This window comes from Mesoplodon mirus (genome assembly GCF_964341445.2).
Source record: "Mesoplodon mirus genome assembly, chromosome: 12".
Classification (NCBI taxonomy): domain Eukaryota; kingdom Metazoa; phylum Chordata; class Mammalia; order Artiodactyla; family Ziphiidae; genus Mesoplodon; species Mesoplodon mirus.
This window is the reverse complement of record NC_138988.1, coordinates 83,932,369-83,952,712: the sequence shown is the minus strand read 5'-3', so window position 1 is coordinate 83,952,712 and position 20,344 is coordinate 83,932,369. Positions and strand designations below refer to the sequence as shown.

The window sequence follows — 20,344 nt, the reverse complement described above, 5'->3', positions numbered from 1 at the left end:
TTGTTCTCCCCCAGGCAGTGACAGTGCCCAGGGCTCTGATGTGTCTCTCACGGATCCTAAAGGTAAGACCCTGGAGGACCTAGATTGGGAGACGTGTTGGGGCCGAGGGGATGCCCCGGGTGGTGGGGATCTTTGAATGGGACATTTGAGCATGTGGGAGGCTGTTGGGAAGGTCAGCACTTACATGACTGACCTGAATTTGTTCTTGATTATTTTCTTTCACAGTGTGAGCAGCCTCGTGGGGACTGAGTGGTGCACGGTCCCACTTTGTGGCTTCAGATCCCGTGACTCCTCTTTCTGCAGCTGCATCTGAATGTGTCTGTGTTCCTCGGAGCATAATGTGAGGAGGTGGGGAGACTGGCCCACCCCTGCCCACCACGACCCCTCCCCACCCTGACCTGTGTTCTCTTCCCTGATCCACTTGCCTGTTCCAGCAGAGGCAGGGCTGGGCCACCTCCATCCCTGTCTTAACTTCGTGGTGCACTGAGTAATAATGTCTTACTTGCCTGTTGGGAATAAAATCTCTATATGAATTTTGTTTTTTCTAATTCCTGCCATGAGGCGTTGATGGGATAATAAAGGAAAGGATTCTTAAAGTTTGAGAGAGAAAATAAATGGAAGCGCTGAGAACCTTCCAGAATCCGTGTGCTTGCTGTGCTCTGTCTGCTGCAGGTGGGACAGGAGGAGGCGGTGAGGAGCTGGGCGTGGACGCGGCCTGTGCCCACTCCGTGCTCACTGCATCGTGGCTTTGATGTGGTCACTGCTCTGCCAGGTCATCTGCTCTGTTCCTTTGTCCTCGTCACTTCTAGAACCTTGTCCCACCAGGACCTGTGATCTCGGAGGCTCAGAAATCACCTGGGCCTTGTACTGTCTCCAGGACGGTGGGCAGCAAGGGCTTCCTGTAACCATGTAGCCTTGGCTCGGGCCTTGCTCCCATCCTCGGACCCTGTCTTTATCGTGCGTGTTTATATTTTGCTTATTTAGTGGTTGTTATTGTTGGATTAATGACTGTTGTTTTTCACGTGCAGAGTTCTGGTCTCATTCTTCTCTGGGTGTCCCCATCTCTGACGGCAGCAGGAGTCATTTTGCCTGTCGATGTCCCCACAAGTCCAAGGGGGCCCTGCACACAGGATTCTCAGTAGTATCAAGAGAGCAATTTTCAGCCTCATCCAGCTCTTGCCCTCCTTCTAGAGATGTTTGCTGGATTCTTCTTTCCAACTTTTCCCCATCTTTTAAAAGGAACCAGATTCTGGAATTAGCAAACAGAAGGGACCCAATAGTCTCTCATCTTGACTTAATTCTTGCTGGATTTCTCTCTTCTCTGCAGCCTGGCCCCTCTTCTGCCCTTAGATCTTCTAAGCCTAGTGCTGACTCCAATCCAAACTGATGGATTTAGAAAGCAGAGTCTAATAGAGTCAGGGTACGTTGGAATAGAAGACGCATAAGTGCAGGATATTCTTTTCTGAAGAGAGAAGGAGCGTGGTGTGTGGTGTGCAGACTGATTGGTGTGGGAGGGAGGGGAGATCAGCCCTTGTGAGAAAAGTACAGGCGGCATTGATGTCATTGCGAATGGATGTGGTGTCGTAGCTGCCACAAGGCAGCATGTGGCCTGAGGTCATGTTAATAAAGACATTGTCTCTAGAATAGGGAGATGCTCTACACTGATAATTCATTCAATTGACATTTTTGTGTGCCAGATACATGACACACTGTTCTTGCATCTAGGAAACCTCAGGGAACTAACAACAGACAAAACCTGTCCGACATGTGCAGTATATGTTCTAGGGGAACAGGCAGAGTGTGCGCTAGGAGGCTAGTAAGTGAGGGAAGTGTTCACATTAAAAGCTGGTAAGTGCTTTGAGGAAGGTGACCCAGCATGTAAGTGTGTGGGGACAGGGATGATGTCTGTTCTACTAGGGCGGTCAGTGTGGGCCTCATTGAGAAGGTGACCTTTCAGTAAAGATGTGAAAGACATGAAGGAATGTCCACGAGGATGTCTGGGGCAAGTTCTCTCCAGGCCGGGGAGCCTCCAGTGCCAGTGCGCTAGGGCAGGAGAGTGTCTGCGTGTTCAAGGAAGAGTGAGGAGGCCATTGTAGGTAGAGGAGAGAGGAATGGAGATGAAATCCAGTGTCTGGACAGATCATATGGACCTAGACAATATTAGAAGGGTTTTGATTTTGTCTGAGTAAGATGCGGAGTTTACAAGATGGTTTGAACAGAAGATTGACCTCGTGTGACTACTCTTTAGAAACGTCTGGCTGCTGGGCAGAATCAGGAGGTGAAGAGCAAGAGATTCCATAGAGGAAACTGTAGGAAATGGTGCAGTGTCCAGGCTGGAGATGCTGGTGCTTGTCTGAGGTGTGAGCAGGGAAAATAATAGTAACTGATTGGATTCTGGATATATTGTGAAAATGGCGTTTTACAGCAATTCCTAATGGATGATATTTGGGATATAAGAAAGCAGAATGAAGGAAGACCGCAAATTTTGAGATTTGCAAGTAGACATGTGGGGCACCTTCCGCAGAAATGGGGAGACTCTGGAAGCAGCATATTTGAGGAGGCGGCAGCATTGGCATTCGCTTTAGGAAAGGGCAAACTGAGTCTGGGGTTCAGGTGAGATGGCTGGAGAAATATTTGGAGGAGGTGACATCCTATAAATGAGGTTTAAAGCTTTGAGAACAGATGAGGTCACCAGGGGAGAATTGGCTACAGAAGATGAAGGACAAGGACTGAACCCTGGACCCCCCAGGACTATGCGATATGATCAGACCACACACCTGAGCAGACCCCACGTTTCTGAACACCGAGTCTAGACGGCAAGGAGACCAGGGGGTTCCCGATCTTCCTGTGCATCACCTGCACGCCTCAGGTGGAAGGGAGCGTGAGAATCTGCATTTTAAACAAGTTTGGTGCTGATGTTGCTGGTCTTCAGATCACACATTTAGTAGCAACAATGTAGACCAGGATTCCCACGTGGCTGTGCATCAGCCTCACCTGTAGGGCTTGTTCATAAGGGATTCCTGGACCTCATGCCCACATTCTGAGATGGTGGGTCGGGGAAGAGTCCTGAGTAGTTTGTAACAATCCCTACAAGCAGTCCTGAGGCTCAGGCAGATTGGGATCCACTGAGGTCAGTGATGAGAGAGTAATCAGGGTGGGGAGGGGTTTTAAATCCTCATGGAAATGTTTTTCCCTGGGAAGAAAAAGGACATTTTCTGGGAGATACATGTTTTCTCTACCATGCAGTATAGCCAGGTGGAAAATTTAAGAAGCAGTTATCCGCTCAGCATAAAAGTTTTTGAGTTCTAAGAGGGTAGACCTAAATTTTCTACACACGCACACGAAAAAGGTGATTATGTGGCGTGATACAGTTGTAAGCTAATCCTACGGTGGTAATTATTTTGCAATATTAAGTGTATGAAGTCAACAACTTGTACACCATAAACTGACTCAATATTGTAGATCAATCATATCTCAATAAAGCAGCAGGGAAGAGTCTCTGAATCCCTGCTCTCTCAGAGTTTCACTACATGGTATTCTCATGCAATTCTTTACGGGCAAAAAAGGGTTTCAAATTGTTCTAAATGGAACGAGAGAGAGAGAGAGAGATTGATTGTAGTTTTATTTCAGGAAAAAGCCACAAAACAGCCCTGAGACTACACAGCCAGGAACAGAATACACAATCCCACACGGGTCAGGTCCCACAGAGGAAGCCCTGCCCATGCAGGTGGGCCCAGATGCCACTGTTCACAGCACTGTCAGCCCTGATGCTGGACAGCGCGCCCTGCGGCTCAGCCTGTTGTCTCTGCTGCTCCTGACAACTACTGCCGCTTCGGCCACAGGTGCCAAAGCGTTCAGCACAGTTCCAGCCTCTCTGTGGCACCACGTCCTGAGTCAGAGTCCAGCATGGGGTCACCTGCCTGGTGGAGCCTCAGGCTGTTTCAACCTGCCAGAATGCTTAGATGCAGGTTTTTCTCTCTTATAGAGGGGGGTGGTCTCTACATCCTACCAAGATCTTCAAGTTTGAAATTTCCCTAACTTGGGAAGAGGGTACAGATTCTAGGGGTGGAGGTTGAAGGTGAGGAAGGGAAAAGGAATGACAAATTACAATTTTTGCAGCAGTGATCTAGACGAGAACTTGACCTGGTACATTGTAAGCAGTCAGGTTGGATGGATGAATAAGTAATAAATGACATCTTTCAACTTCTTCTGTGATGCTCTGTTACGGAGTCCATCTTCTGTCTACTCCAGTTTATACTCAGATAAGCAGAGTGCATTTTTCAATAATGAAATGATTACTCAAAATGTCCTCTCCCTACCTTTGTCTCTTTCTAAGCTTAAATAAACAAGATCTATAGGTCTTCATGGGATCCATACACACTGACATTTTATACTATGTTTCATATTTCTTTGTACATGCACATCTTTCTGGGGAAAGTATCCATATCACTTATCAGTTTACATGTGATCCCCACAAAAGACTATAAAAAGTATCAATACTAGCTTAGACACCAAGTTACTCAATCTCTGGTCCATGAGGAACTAATGATCCAACTGTCTTAGCAGATCCAATCACATGATATAAATGCTCATCTTTTTCTTGGCAATTACCAGTCTGGGTCAAGATAAAGGTAGAAATTTACTTGCTTACACTCACCTTCAATGTCTGTATGTTTCTTATTGTGAGCTGAGAGCAAACATTTCACAAACCAGCACTGGCTCACAGAAGAGATAAAGTATCACTGGTTTGGGTGGACTTATATTCTAGCACCTACCATGCTGCCAGATAAATAGCAGGAGTGAAAAAATAGGTCATGGAGACTCCATTCCCAGTAACACAATAGAACTTGTTTTAAGGCTGCCTCTTCCAATGAAAACAAATTAACATAATAAATAAAGTATAAAAAGCTTCCATAAGTACAGTTATCTAGAGAATAATTGTTTAGGTCAAAATATAAATGTGGGTAATAACCCAGAGGGAAAAGTTGTTTTTATCCTTAGGGCATTAGCCAAATCTGGAAAAATCTTACCTTTGGTTTTCTCAAGCTTTTGAGCTGTAACTGGAAATGTCACCCAGAGAGCTCATATATATTTTTTTAATCTGTGAAGTAAAAGCTTTTAGTAAGAAAGGCTTAGTGGAAGCCCCTGAAAAAGCCTCCCAAGCTCAGCCACGACACAACATTAAAAACAATATTGTGTCTTGGGATAATGAAAGAAGTTAACGTCATCCTCAAAGACTTAAAGGATGCAGGGGTGGTGGTCACATCATGTACCAGCTAACTCACCACTGTGGTTCTTGCGGAAACTGGAAGGATCGTTGTCAATGACAGTGAGACAGCGCTCTCAGCGCTGCTATCTTGCTTTCCATTTCCTACGTTTATGTTTCTACCTACAACGTTCTCTCTTTTAAAAATCCCAAATTACCTGGAAGATTGGGCCAGTTTTTCGGGAATATAATTTTGATCTGGATTCCTGTGAAGTGAGACCCAAAACCTTTGACTTGAACTCTTTATTCTGGTCTCTGCATTGCTAGCCTCAGCTGTGTGACAGGCCATGTAGTCACATGGTTCCAAAGTCACCCTGTGGTTGGCAGACTCTAAGTTGGTCCCCGATGCTCCCTCCTCTGGTATCTATGTCCCTGTCTAATACTTTTGGAACATAAGCTGGACCTAGTGACTCACTGGTAACAAAAGGAATAGGGGAAGTGATGAATGTATATTTGGGGATCACCAGGGAAAAAGATAGGAGGGACCCAGGGTCAGCTGTCTCAGGGCTGGCTGTCCAGGCCTGGATGGGGAAGCAGAGATTCCCGATGGAACCCAATGACAACTGACGCTGCATTCTCTCCCTACCTGAGGAGTTTCTCCTCTAGATCTCAGCCTCCACAGTCACTGCCATCAGACAGGAGGAGGACGAGGAAGAGACCACCAGCAGTGATTCTCATCCTGGCTGGAATGTCAAGAGAACTGTCTATGAAAAGGACAAGAAGAGAAGTGAAGGAACGAAGGCTGGTTAACCTGGTGACCCAAACGCTCCCCTATCAGACCCCGTGGCTAGAAAGATGAGGAGGGTAACAGTCTCCAGTCTCCCTGTGCTGTGCCCCCAACCCTGGCCCAGCTCTCCCTTTCTCCATTTACAATAATGTCCCAGGAGACCAAGTGTGACACTGTAAATATATCTCTGCTCATCTTAGAACAGACCACCACAGCCACACACTCCTCGGAAGTCCTGTTCTCCCGATATGTATTCAGTATGTGCAGCAGAACTCAAATAACAGTGGTCTCACAGGATGGAAGCTTGTGTGTGGCTCCCATGACAGTGAGGCAGGCAGTTCCAGGGCTGCTAGGGTGGCTCTGCACCACGAGGATGTCCAGGCGTCCAAGTCTCCTTGACCTTCCTTCTCTGCTGTCCCTGGGATGTTGCCATTGTTGGCATGACTCAAGTTACCTAAGACCATGTTCATGGTCCATGAGCAACCAGGGAAAGCAGGGAAGGAAGAAAGGTTTCTTCCCTTTAACATCAAAATTTTAAAGTTCACATCTGCTTCATCATATTGGCTAGAACTTAATCAAAAGGATACAAGTAGTGGAGATTACATGGTTGGTTTTTTTTTCCCACTTTAATTATTTATTTATTTATTTTGGCTGCATTGAGTCTTCGTTGCTGGGCTTTCTCTAGTTCCGCTTAGTTGCAGTGCGGGGGGTTCTCATTGCGGTGGCTTCTCTTGCGAGCATGGGCTCTAGGCGTGCAGGCTTCAGTAGTTGTGGCGCATAGGCTTATTTGTTCCGCAGCATGTGGGATCTTCGCCGACCAGGGATCCAACCTGTGTCCCCTGCATTGGCAGGAGGATTCTTAACCACTGCGCCACCAGGGAAGTCCCGAATGTATTTCTAATCTGGGTGACTTTGTCCAGAAAAAAGCTCTATTACTATGGAAGAGAGATGATTTTTGTTATACTGAAATTTTTTTAAATCAGCAGTGGAGAATTGTTATTATCAATATCTTAAGCTGAGCCAGATTTGTAGTTTAAAAATAGAATAATCTTAGTATATATTGCTAATTGATAACAAAATTGCAGATAGAATATGTGATAAATACCACCTGATAAAATGAAATCGCTCTCTATAACACTGTCGAAACTGGTAACAGGTACTGTATCCAGGGAGGGAATTTGGAAGGGTTTTGGATGGCATGGAGGAGGAAATTTACTTTTCACTGTATGTCCTTTATGTCATATGAATTTTTTTTAACTTTATGCATGTATAAGTAAGTTGAAATAAATGTTGAATGACCAAAGAAAACCCCACACTCATTTAGTAATCATTTATTAGGCCATTTCTAGATGTCAGGCTCTGTGCTGGGCCTCAGTGAGTGACACATCAAGGAACTCACGATGGAGTAAAATGACCTGGTAAATGCAACATAGTCTATAATTAGTTGTTGGGGAAACAGCTTCCAGAAGGGAGGGAGCTGATTGAGAGCATACTGTGTGCCGGGTGTGGTACCCCCTGCTGGGGACATAAAGGAAGCTAAGGTCTATGCCTTGGTGACCTAAATGTCTCACCCCATGAGGGTCTGTGCCAGTCCATGATTTCCCAGGAGCCCCACTCTTATCCTGTCCCTGTGTGGGACATGAGCTGAGGATTGGAGAGACGACCTTGGCCCATTTGGTCCAAAAATTAGTGGAAAGGGTTAGTTAGAGAACACAATTTCCTAATAAAACTGAGTAATCAACACGAGAGAAAATCGCTAAGAAATAATCTGGATGAAGGGGAGGAAACCAACAAACTAGAATCACAAGGAGTGACTCTGGGATCCTGTGTGAAAGTAAGATGGGAGGAAGAGTGGGAGCCCAGGGTTTGCTGGCAGGATGACACAGGGAAGAAAATGTGGGTGACTTTAGAGACAGCACTTTCCTAGAGGTGTAGGAGGTTTGAAAAGTAAGGGGGCAAATATTCAGAGGGGACCCTCTCAGGTTCCCACGGACCTGGAGAGAAACCTTTCTGATGAAAACATTGATTCTTGTATCCAGGTCGGTGCCGTGATAAACACAAGTCAGTTCTGCAGATCATCCTGCATGAGGCGGACCCACAGTGACACTGACTGTTCAGTGACTGTGCAATCCGTGTGTGAACACGTCCAGGGCAGAGTCCTCACTACCTCGTGCTCCTGCTTCTCTGACCTGGAATGTCCCAGTGCAGACTCTGAGATGCTACCCAAGGATCCCTGCCTCCTGGGCTTCACACCTTGTGGCTCTCTGCCCCGGAGTGTGGGTGGGACCTGTGACTTCCTTCTGACCAATACAATATGACAACAGGGATGTCACTCCTGAGATTAGATCATAGAAGAGCAAGACCCCATCTTGCTAGTTGACTTTCTACTGTCTTCACTGCTTGCAAGCTCTGAGGACTGCGTTGGCAAATCCTACATGGCAGGAAATTAAGGGCAGCCTCCTGTCAACATCCAGCAGAAGTCTGAGGCTGCCAGTGTAACAGCCCACAGGAAACTACTCAGTCTTCTTCCCTAAGGCAACGCTTTCCTTTCCTTGGTGACAGACATTCTGCTTTCTCTTTACCAGCATAATGTCAGCTTCTCTGTCTATCCTAGTTGCTCACTTCATCCAGGAGGCCCCAGAAGGGAGCAGCAGGCAGGGTGGGAGGAAGAGCTGGTGAGCAGGGGTGTGGCCAGACCCCTCCTCATGTGTCACCTTGGACAGCAGATGTTCCCAGGAAGTCAGCTGGAAGAAGAGCAGTCAGGGCAGCAGGGATGGGAAGGAGATGCGTGAACACCCCTGTGACTCTCAGGCCCACGAGGGGCCGTGGTTTCAGGCTGTGAAATAACAGTGATCAGTAAACTCTGCACGGACCCTGCTGGTCGTCACCCTTCAGCATCTGGAAAGCCCAGCTCACACCCAGATGCAAACATCACTGAGGCCCTCCAGCCCAGGTTGGACCCTCACTTCCGCCCACCTCCGGCAAACACACTCCAGCAGCCAATGTAGAACCAACTCTCCTGTCACTTCAGACCCCTTGGACACACCTCTAGGGAGTGTGAGAAACGCAATAGACTCCCAGCCAGTCTCAGAGCCCAGAGGGGACAGGGAAGCTGTCAGAGCCCCCAGAGGAAGTGACCCTTAGTGAGGCTGGTGAACAGTGTATGGGAGTCAACACAGCACAGTGAGTACAGACCTGGGCACAGCGGTCAGACCGCTTCCTTAGAGTCATGGCTCAGCCAACTGAGAGCCAGCCAAGCTCTCAGAGGCCTCAGTTTCCTTGTCTGTAAAATGGGGTTCATAGCTGTCCCTAACTCAGAGGACTCTTATGAGATTTAAATGACTCCATTCATGTAAGTCCCTTAAAATACTATCTGACACATTTATTAAAGCAAAATCCTGGGAAGGAAGAGAGTTCCCGCATGCAGCTCCTGTTTCTTTCTTCCGAGAGGATGAGGACAACTTCTCCCCAACACTCGTCACCTCAGCCTCTTCTTACTCATGTGCAGATGGAGAGCTGTCCTGTCCCTTAGAGCCCCTGAGGTGGGAGGGGCACCTGGAGAAGGCCAGGGTGGGGGCCAGGATGAGGACACATCAGGGCAATGCACACCCGCACACCACAAAAGCACACATACACAAAGGACCACACATGCTTATGTACACTCACCCACACACATATACACAAACATCCACACACATTTCTATACACATGTGAACACACACAGACACACATGCAGGTTACACTCTCCCTTCAGATTTGCCAGTTCATTGTAGGACTGGGCTTAATACTACTTCATCTTTGTAAAACAATTTAGGATCCTGCAGGAGACGGACCTGAGAATTTTTGTCCCACTAGAAAGAGACCCATTCCCCAGGTAATCTGGTACTTTCTGGGCCTCATGTGGCCCTGCTCCTGGAACCCTCATAGAGGAGAATGGGAGCTGAACTGAGATCAAGGTCCTGGAGTCCAAAGGCAGCCACGTACACTGGCCAGACCTGGAACTGGGGCTCAGGGGATCCAGCAGGTCCCCAGCCTCCCAGCTCACCTGCACTTTCTCAGCTGGCCTCCCACCAGCCAGGGTCCCTCCAGGCTTTGCTGCACAACAGGATGTCTGCACGCTGGCTCCAGAAGTCATGAGGACAGGAGTTGCAATTCAACCCCTGAGGTGAGAGACCCTTGGGTCAGAACAATGAAACCCAGAATCCCTTCCTAACCTGAGTTCTTTTTGTTCTAGGGCACAGTTGTTGCACGCAAAGTTCCAACCATCTAAACTCCTGCAAACACAACCCCACTGACAGCAGCTGCAAGGAGAACCTGGCCAGCAAATGCTCCCTTGACGGGGATGTTGGGCTGGGAAGACGGCTTTGAGGAGGAAAGGAGAGTGAGGGGCCCTGACCTCACATCTGAGCCCTGACCCTGCTGAAAGTCCCCAGGAGGGCTCCTACTTCCCTGACAAGAAGGTTCCCCTCAGATCCCTCCACACCGGACCTCAGGAAGAGGGGTTCAGGCAGCCCCTGGTGCTGCACGTGGCATGTGTGTCTCTGCTCGTCTCCAGAAGGCAACACCAGGGCCACCCACTTCTGGAACGTTCTGTCCTCTGAAGGCCTGGTCTCTACAAGCTCCATGGCCTGGGTCTGGTCCTCCTCATCACGCTGCCAGGTCAGGGTGACCTCTGAGGGTACAATCCCAGGGCCCAAGATCTCAGGGTGACCTCTCCGTCAGGGCTGCAATGGTGTGTCACCTGTGCTCTGGAGGTTCTGTGGTAGACAAAGCAGGGAGGGCTCAGCCAGGGGCTTGCTGAGTAGCATCGACTCCAAAGATCAAGACACCATAACTCCTGATGGTTTGGCTGCCAACCAGCACAAGGCAGGGGCCGTCCTATAGGCAGCGGGTGAAGGGAACGAGCATTACACAAGCCAGCTCCAGGACATGGAGGTGAGAACTCTGTCTAACATTCTCCTCCAGGATAAGATCCTCTTCAAGGACCCTCCTCCCTCTTTTTTTTTTTTTATTATTATGTTTTCCTGTCAGTGGTGTGCAGGGTTTTTTCTAATAGTTTTATGTTTCATAGTTTTTAAATCTTGTGACCAGACGAGTTTGTTGCCATTTCTACCATTTTGAACTTTATTGAGGCTTTCTGTATTGTACGTTGTAAACTTTTGGACAGTTCCAAACAGTTGAAAAGAAGGTACTTTCTCTCTGTCCTTGGAATAGGATTTGCTATATCTCCATGAAGTTTTCCTTAGTAGTTTTGTTATTTAGGTATTTTGTATTGACACTTATTTTTTGACTTCTTGATATGTTATGGACTAGAAGAAATCACTCAAAGATTCCTATTAGCAATGAGTTTTTGCCCATTTTACTTGTATTCTTATAGTTTTTGCTTTTTATATTTTGATACTTTTTTTCTGTATGACCTTTAAGGAGAGTTATATCTTAATTGTGGATCATAATTTTCTTAGTAAGATAAAACACCCTCTGTTGTCTCACTTAATATTTTCTTGCTTTGAATCCAATCCTGTTTGATAATAAGACCAAGACCTCAGATTTCTTTCATTTCATATTTAGCTTATATATCTCTGCCCAGCACTTCCTTAATTTTAAATGTAAAGCTTTAAAACATGTATATTTAAAGCTTAATTTTAATTTGTCTAGTTTATATCCTCAGGTAATTTCTTTAGAGGTTGTAGTATTAGTGGCATGTTTCAAAGATTTTCAAAGGCAGAAAATGGCTTTCTCTCTTTTTTAATTTTGTCTGTAAATGATATATTGGTGGGTAGAGAACCCTTGGATCCTGGTCCTTTCTTCAGAACTCTATATATCTACTCTTTGACTCTGATGTTGGAACCGACCACTTGGAAAAGCAGCTTTTACTCTCTGCCCCTTTGGTCCATTGTTGGTGTTTGTGCACACGCACGTGCTGACGATGGGAAATCATGCCTTTCTCCCAGGAGTTCTAACTGTGACTTCATTTTCTCTAGATATCCCCGGAAGAAGTTCTGGATTGAAAACCCTATCAGTCCTGCAATCAAAAAGCAGACACAAGAATTTTCAGATAAACTTCTTTCTTTAGAGAAAGGACTCAAAGGATTCCATGGCAAAGGAAGGGGTTCTGAGCCTAGAAAAATTTCTCTCTTTCTCTATAATGTTTCCTTAGGTTTTGATTGTGGCCGTGGCTTCTCAGAGTTCCTTGCTCTTATGCACGTCACTCACACCATGCAGGGACATCGGACAGGGAATCTAAGCAAGTCCAAACCAGAGAGCATTCCACATGATAGTCTAACAATGTTACCTACACTAAAGCAGAATCATAGTCAATAGGTCTCAGAGTTGGTAAAAAGATATTTCACATTTAACAGTGAGGTAAAAGAAAATTGGGAGGCTATGGAAAACAGTGTGACATTTCCTCAAAAAATTAAAAATATAATTACCATATGATCTAGCATTCCCACTTTCCAAAGAAGGAAAAGCAGGATCTCAAAGAGATATTTGAACACTCATGTTCATAGCAGCATTATTTGCTATAGCCAGGAGGTAGAAGCAAACCAAAGGTCCATCAGTGGATGAATGGATAAACAAAATGTGGCATATGCAGACAATGGAATATTATCCAGCCTAAAAAAGGAAGGAAATTCTGACACATGCTACAACATGGAGGAACCTTGAGGACATTATGCTAAGTCAAGTGAGCCAGTCACGAAGGGACAAGTACTGTATGATTGCATTTATGGGAGGTCTCTGAAGTAGTCAAATCCACAGGAACAGAAAGTAGATTGGTGGATGGGAGGAGGGGAAATGAGAAGCTGTTGTTCAATGGGTAGAGAGTTTCAGCTTTAAAGAAGGGAAGAGTTCTGGAAATTGGTTGCACAGCAAATTAAATATGCTTAACATTAATGAACTATACACTTAAAATGGGAAAGATGGTAAATGTTATGTGTTTCTACCACAATTAAAAATTTTTTTAATTTAAAGAATACTGGGAGAATGAATCTAAAAGAGGTATATTTGAGAGTGGAGAGAAATAGTACTCTCTAGGCCTAGAAGTTTAAGACTTAGTTTAAAAACAGGGAATATTGGGCTTCCCTGGTGGCACAGTGGTTGAGAGTCCGCCTGCCAATGCAAGGGACACGGGTTCGTGCCCAGGTCCGGGTACATCCCACATGCTGTGGAGCGGCTGGGCCCGTGAGCCAGGGCCGCTGAGCCTGCACGTCCGGAGCCTGTGCTCCGCAACGGGAGAGGCCACAGCAGTGAGAGGCCCACGTACCGCAAAAAAAAGAAAAAAAAAAAATGCTGGAGAGGGTGTGGAGGAAAGGGAACCCTCTTGCACTGTTGGTGGGAATGTAAATTGATACAGCCACTAGGGAGAACAGTACGGAGGTTCCTTAAAAAAACTAAAAATAGAACAACCATATGACCCAGCAATCCCACTACTGGGTATATACCCTGAGAAAACAATAATTCAAAAAGAGACACGTACCACAACGTTCACTGCAGCACTATTTACAATAGCCAAGACATGGAAGCAACCTAAGTGTCCATCGACAGATGAATGGATAAAGAAGATGTGGCACATATATACAATGGTATATTACTCAGCCATAAAAAGAAACAAAATTGAGTTATTTGTAGTGAGGTGGATGGACCTAGAGCCTGTCATGCAGAGTGAAGTAAGTCAGAAAGAGAAAAGCAAATACCGTATGCTAACACATATATATGGTATCTAAAGAAAAAAAAAAAAAGGTTCTGAAGAACCTAGGGGCAAGGCAGGAATAAAGAAGCAGACATAGGGAACCGACTTGAGGACACAGGGAGGGGGAAGGGTAAGCTGGGGCAAAGTCAGAGAGTGGCACTGACATATATACACTACCAAATGTAAAACAGATAGCTAGTGGGAAGCAGCTGTATAGCACAGGGAGATCAGCTCAGTGCTGTGACCACCTAGAGGGGTGGGATAGGGAGGGTGGGAGGGAGATGCAAGAGGGAGGAGATATGGGGATATATGTATACATAGAGCTGATTCACTTTGTTATACCGCAGAAACTAACACACCGCTGTAAAGCAATTATACTCCAATAAAGATGTTAAAAAGAAAAATGGGGCTGGGACAACTGGACATGCATATGCAAAAAAAAAATGAATCTAGATGTAGACCTTACACCCTTCACAAAAATTAAATCAAAATGGACCACAGACCTAAAGGTAAAATACAAAAGTGTAAAACACCTAGAAGTAACATAGCAGAAAAGCTAGATTACCTTGAGTATGGCAGTGACTTTTTAGATAAAACACCAAAGGCACAGTCCATAAAAGAAAGAAGTGATAAGCTGGACTGCACTGAAATTAAAAACATCTGCTCACAGAAGGGCAATGTCAAGAGAATGAGAAGACAAGACACAGACTGGGAGAAAAATTTGCAAAAGACGCATCTGATAAAGAATTGTTATTCAAAATAGGCAAAGAACACTTACAGCTCAACAATAAGAAAACAGTCTCATTTAAAAATGGGCCTAAGGGACTTCCCTGGTGGCACAGTGGTTAAGAATCTGCCTGCCAATGCAGGGAACACGGGTTCAATCCCTGGGCCGGGAAGATCCCACATACCGCAGAGCAACTAAGCCCGTGCGCCACATCCACTCAGCCTGCACTCTAGAGCCCGTGAGCCACAACTACTGCGCCCACGTCCTGCAACTACTGAAGCCCACGTGCCTAGAGCCTGTGCTCCACAACAAGAGAAGCCACCGCAATGAGAAGCCCACACACTGCAACGAAGAGTAGCCCCCGCTCGCCACAACTAGAGTAAAGCTTGCTCACAGCAACGAACACCCAAACGCAGCCAGAAAAAAAAAAAGGACCAAAGACCTTAATAGATACCTTACCAAAGAAGATATACAGATGGCAAATAAGCATATGAAAAGATGTTCCCATTATATGTCATCATGGAAATGCATATTAAAACAATGAGATACTACTACGCACCTATTGGAGTGGCCAAATTCCAGAACACTAAGAAGACCAAATGCTGGAGACGATGTGGAATAACAAGAACTCTCATTCACTGATGGTGGGAAGGCAAAATGGTACAGCTACTTTGGAAGACGGTGTGACAGTTTTTTGTAAAACTAAAAATACTCTTACCAGACAATCCAGCAGACAATCCAGCGGTTGTGTTCCTCGGTATTTACCTAAAGGAGTTAAAAACATGTCTACACAAACATCTGCATATGAATGTTTACAGCAGTTTTATTCATAATTGCCAAAACTTGGAAGAAACTCAGACGCCCATCAGTAGGTGAAGGGATAAATAAATTGTGCTACATCCAGACAATGGGATAGTACGCAGTGTCCAAAAGAAATGAATTAGTAAGACTTGTAAAGGCATGGAGGAACCTTAAATGCACACTACCATGTGAAAGAAGCCAATCTGAAAAGTCTATATACTGTATGATTCCAAGCATATGGCATTCTGGAAAAGGCAAAACTGTGGAGACAGTAAAAAGATGTGTTGCCAGGGGTTGGGGGGTGAGGGGAGGAATAAGTAGGTGGAAAATAGAGGATTTTTAGGGTAGTGAAACACTCTGATACTATAATAATGGAAAGTTCCTATACATTTGTCCAAACCCACAGAATGTAGAGTTCCAAGAATGAATCATAATATAAACTACAGACTGTGGATGATGATGATGTGTCAGTGTAGGTCCATCAGCTGTAACAAACGCACCACTCTGCAGGGGACATTGATAATGGGGCACACTATGCATGTATGGGGGCAGGGAGTATATGGAAAATATCTGTATATCCCCCTCAACCTTGCTGTGAACTTAAAACTACTCTACAAAAATAAAGTCTTAATAACATGTGAACGACTGTTATCTAAATACCCAGCATCACAGAAAAGTCTGCCTTCTTGTAAGAGGACTCTTTCAGTTGCAAGTTAACAAAACTCGAATGAATCTAGCTTTGGTAAAAGAGGTTTAACATGTTGATTTACCTGGGAAGGCCAGGGGTGAGGCCAATTAGAGACATGATTGGACCCAGAGACTCAAACTTGTCATCAGGCCTCAATTTCTCTTCTCTTTCACTGTTCCTGGGGAAGACAGACAATATGATCTCTAACCCCCTCACATTACCCACTTTCACAACTTTAGCAGAAAGATAAACATCCTTCTCACATTGACCATACATAAAGTACTGGAGAGGAAAGACTACCCTTGGACCAATCCCTGTTGCCAGGTGGATGTGGTACAACATGGTAACCTGACTGGTCAGGCCTGGGTCATGTGATTTCCTCATCCCTCGGTTCATTATATTTCCTAAGTTATTTAAGGTCATGCTGATTATTAAACCATGTAACTATTAAACAAAAAGACTTTTGCAAATTCTCAGAACCATAAGAAAATAAGTGAGAACATTAACTAGTAGAACTGCTGGGTGTCTTTTTATTTCCTCTTCTTTATATTTCTACCTAGCCTTTTGCCTCTTCCAATCCCCAAATTACCTAGAAGACTGGGCTACCTTGCTGGGATCATAATTTTGTCCTGTATTCCTGTGGAATGAACACAAAGTCCCTTGGACCTCAGCTCTGATCTCTGCACTCCTGGCTACAGCCCTGTGAGATGCCACACTTTCAGGTGGTTGCCAGAGTCCCCCTTGTGGTGAGCACACTTCTAAGATGTGATTCCCATCTCCTGGTGTTCATGCACTTGTGTAATTCCCACCTTTGGACTATAAGCTGGATCTAGTGACTCATTTGTAATAAAGAGAATACAGTGAAGTGATAGAATGTTATGATCACCAGGGCACAGGATATGAGGGACCAGAGGTCAATTATCCAAAAGTCAGCTGCTCAAACCAGTTGGGGGAAGCACAGACTCCTTATGGAATCTGAGGCAGAACGACCCTGCACTCCTTTTCTACCTGAGGGGTTAATCCTCTAGATTTCCACCTCCACAATCCCTGTCATCACACAGGGTGATGAGGAGGTGACCAGCAGTGATTCTGATCCTAGGTAGGATGAGTAGGAGGTCTGGTCTGCAAGGAGGACAGGAAGTGAAGAAACAAGGGCTCCCAAATCTAACACCCAGTGACCCAAACACTTCCCTAGGCCAGACCCCATGGCTAGAAAGATAAGGAGGGTAACAATCTCCAATCTCCCTGTGCTGCCCCCTCTGGCCCAGTTCTCCCTTTCTCTAACTCACAGTAATGTCCCAAGAGCCCACAGAGGTGACACTAAATATATCTCTGCTCATCTCCAGAATAGACCACCATGGCCACACACTCCTGGGAAGTCCTATTCTCTCGATATGTATTAATTCAGTATGTGCAGCAGAAACCCAAATAACAGTGGTCTCACGGGATGGAAGCTTGTGTGTGGCTCCCATGACAGTGAGACAGGCAGTTCCAGGGCTGCTAGGGTGGCTTTGCACCACGAGGATGTCCAAGCGTCCACGTCTCCTTGACCTTTGTTTTCTGCTCTCCCTGGGATGTTGCCCTTATTAGCATGACCCAACATACCTAAGACCATGTCATTGGTCCATGAGCAACCAGGGAAAGCAGGAGAGAAGGGAAAGTCTCATTGTGTATCTCCATCAGAGCTCTTGGGTGACCAAGTGCATCGTCAATGAGCAGTAATATTTTGAAAGGAATCTTTTTCTGAGCAGTAAGTTTCAATAGTGGGATGAAAATATTTAGTCCACCATTCTGTAAACAGATGTGCTCTCATCTAGGCTTTGTTGTTCTATTTACAGATCACAGGCAGAGTAGATTTAGCATAAACCTTAAAGGGCCTGGGATTTGAGGAATGGTAAATAAGCACTGCCTTCAAGTTTAAGTCACCAGCTGCATTAGCCCCTAACAAGAGAGTCAGCCTCGCCTTTGAAGTTTTGAAGCCAGGCATTGACTTCTCCTCTCTAGCTATGAAAGTCCTAGATGGCATCTTCTTCCAATAGAAGGCTGTTTCATCTATATTGAAAATTTGTTATTTAGTGTAGCTGACTTCATTAATGGTCTTAGCTAGACCTTCTGGATAACCTGCTGCAGCTTCTACGTCAGCACGTGCTGCTTCACCTCTCATTTTCATGTTACAGAGACGGCTTCTTTCCTTAAACCTCATGAACCAATCTCTGCTAGCTTCAAACTTTTCTTCTGCAGCTTCCTCACCTTCTCAGCCTTCATAGAATGGAAGAGAGTTAGGGCCTTACTGTGGTTTAGAATTTGGCTGAAGAGAATGTTGTGGTTGGTTTGATCTTCTATTCAGTTTTCATTTCAGTTATTGTATTTTTCATCTCTGTTTGTTCTTTAATTTTTCTATGTCTTTGTTAAACATTTCTTGCATCTTCTGGATCTTTGCCTCCATTCTTTGTCCGAGGTCCTGGATCATCTTCACTATCATTATTCTGAATTCTTTTTCTGGAAGGTTGCCTATCTCCACTTCATTTAGTTGTTTTTCTGGGGGTTTATCTTGTTCCTTCATCTGGTACATAGCCCTCTGCCTTTTCCTCTTGTCTGTCTTTCTGTGAATGTAGTTTTTGTTCAACAGGCTGCAGGATTGTAGTTCTTCTTGTTTCTGCTGTCTGCCCTCTGGTGGATGAGGCTATCTAAGAGGCTTGTACAGGTTTTCTGATGGGAGGGAGTGTTGGTGGGTAGAGCTGGGTGAGCTGGCAGAGCTCAGTAAAACTTTAATCCGCTTGACTGCTGATGGGTGGGGCTGGGTTCCCTCCCTGTTGGTTGTTTGACCTGAGGCAACCCAACACTGGAGCCTACCTGGGCTCTTTGCTAGGGCTAATGGCAAACTCTGGGAGGGCTCATGCCAAGGAGTACTTCCCAGAACTTCTGCTGCCAGTGTTCTCGTCCCCACAGTGAGCCACAGCCACCCCCCGCCTCTGCAGGAGACCCTCCAACACTAGCAGGTAGGTCTGCTTCAGTCTCTTATGGGGTCATTGCTCCTTCCCCCAGGTCCTGATGCACACATCACTTTGTGTGTGCCCTCCAAGGGTGGAGTCTGTTTCCCCCAGTCCTGTCGAAGTCCTGCGATCAAATCCGGCTAGCCTTCAAAGTCTGATTCTCTGGGAATTCGTCCTCCCGTTACCAGACCCCCAGGTTGGGAAGCCTGACGTGGAGCTCAGAACCTTCACTCCAGTGGGTGGACTTCTTTGGTATAAGTGTTCTCCATTTTGTGAGTCATCTACCCAGCAGTTATGGGATTTGATTTTATTGTGATTGCCCCCCTCCTACCGTCTCATTGTGGCTTCTCCTTTATCTTTGGATGTGGGGTATCTTTTTTGGTGAGTTCCAGTGTCTTCCTGTCGCTGGTTGTTCAGCAGTTAGTTGTGATTCCAGTGCCCTCACAAGAAGTCTTCCCTTCCTTCCTTCCTCCCTTTTTCTTTTCTTCCATTTTTCTCTTCCTTCCTTCCTTTTCTTTTTCTTTCCTTTCCTTTCCTGTGAAAGCACTGAGTCCTAACCACTGGACCACCAGGGACTTCCCTCCACCATGCTTTTTTTTAAAAATATTTATTTATTTATTTGGTTGTGCCAGGTCTTAGTTGCAGCAGGCGGGCTCCTTAGTTACAACTCACAGGCTCCTTAGTTAAGGCATATGAACTCTTAGTTGCAGCATGCATGTGGGATCTAGTTCCCTGACTAGGGATCAAACCCGGGCCCCCTGCATTGGGAGCACAGAGTCTTAACCACTGCACCACCAGGGAAGTCCCCCACCATGCTTAAAATTCTCCTAGCCTCTACCAACTGCCTGGTTCCAAACCTGCTATTCCATTTGTAGGTCTTTGTTATAGCAATATCCCTCTTTCAGGTACTAAAATACATATTACATTTCTACTAATGCATAACAATATTACCATCAATTCAATGGCTAAAACCATAAACATTTAGTATCTTGCAGGCTTTGTGGGGCAGGAATCTGGGCACAGATTAGTGGGTCCTCTGCTTAGGGTCTCACAAGCGTGCAATCAAGGTACTGGCCATCTCAAGACTTGACAAGAGAAGGATCTGCTTTCAAGCTCCCAAACTCTTGGCAGAATTCAATTCCATGTGGCTATAGGAAGAAGGGCTTCAGCTTGTTGCTGATTGCTGATCAGAGGCCACCCCAGCTCCAAGAAGCAGCCCTCAATTACTTTCCATGTTCCTCCCAACATGGCTGCTTGCTTCATCAAAGCCACTAGAGAAGACAGACACTTTCTAAGATAGAAGTGACAATCCTATGTAATGTAATCACGTAAGTGATATCCCATAACCCTGGCCATAGTCTATTGGTCAAGAGCCTCAAGTGTAAGTTATCACACAAATGAATGAACACCAGGAGACAGGGACTATAGGGGCTACCTTAGAATGTATCTGCC

The 20,344-nt window shown here is 45.6% G+C and overlaps 1 protein-coding gene and 1 pseudogene across 2 annotated transcripts in view; both read left to right on the top strand.

The window, feature by feature from the left end:
* Window positions 1-136, top strand: part of LOC309813817 (uncharacterized protein) — a gene marked incomplete at its 3' end in the record, with an annotated part of 37,673 nt that extends 37,537 nt beyond the window's left edge. Inside the window, 1 exon segment of the mRNA XM_082638946.1 lies at window positions 15-136. Coding sequence (XP_082495072.1) covers window positions 15-136 — 122 coding nt within the window.
* LOC309813160 (tripartite motif-containing protein 26-like) overlaps window positions 1-16,605 on the top strand; it is a 101,633-nt pseudogene extending 85,028 nt beyond the window's left edge. Inside the window, exons 5-6 of the transcript in view lie at window positions 11,975-12,090; window positions 16,598-16,605. The product of the transcript in view is annotated as a tripartite motif-containing protein 26-like (transcript). The remainder of the gene's footprint in view (window positions 1-11,974; window positions 12,091-16,597) is intronic.
* The last annotated feature ends 3,739 nt before the right edge of the window (window positions 16,606-20,344 follow it).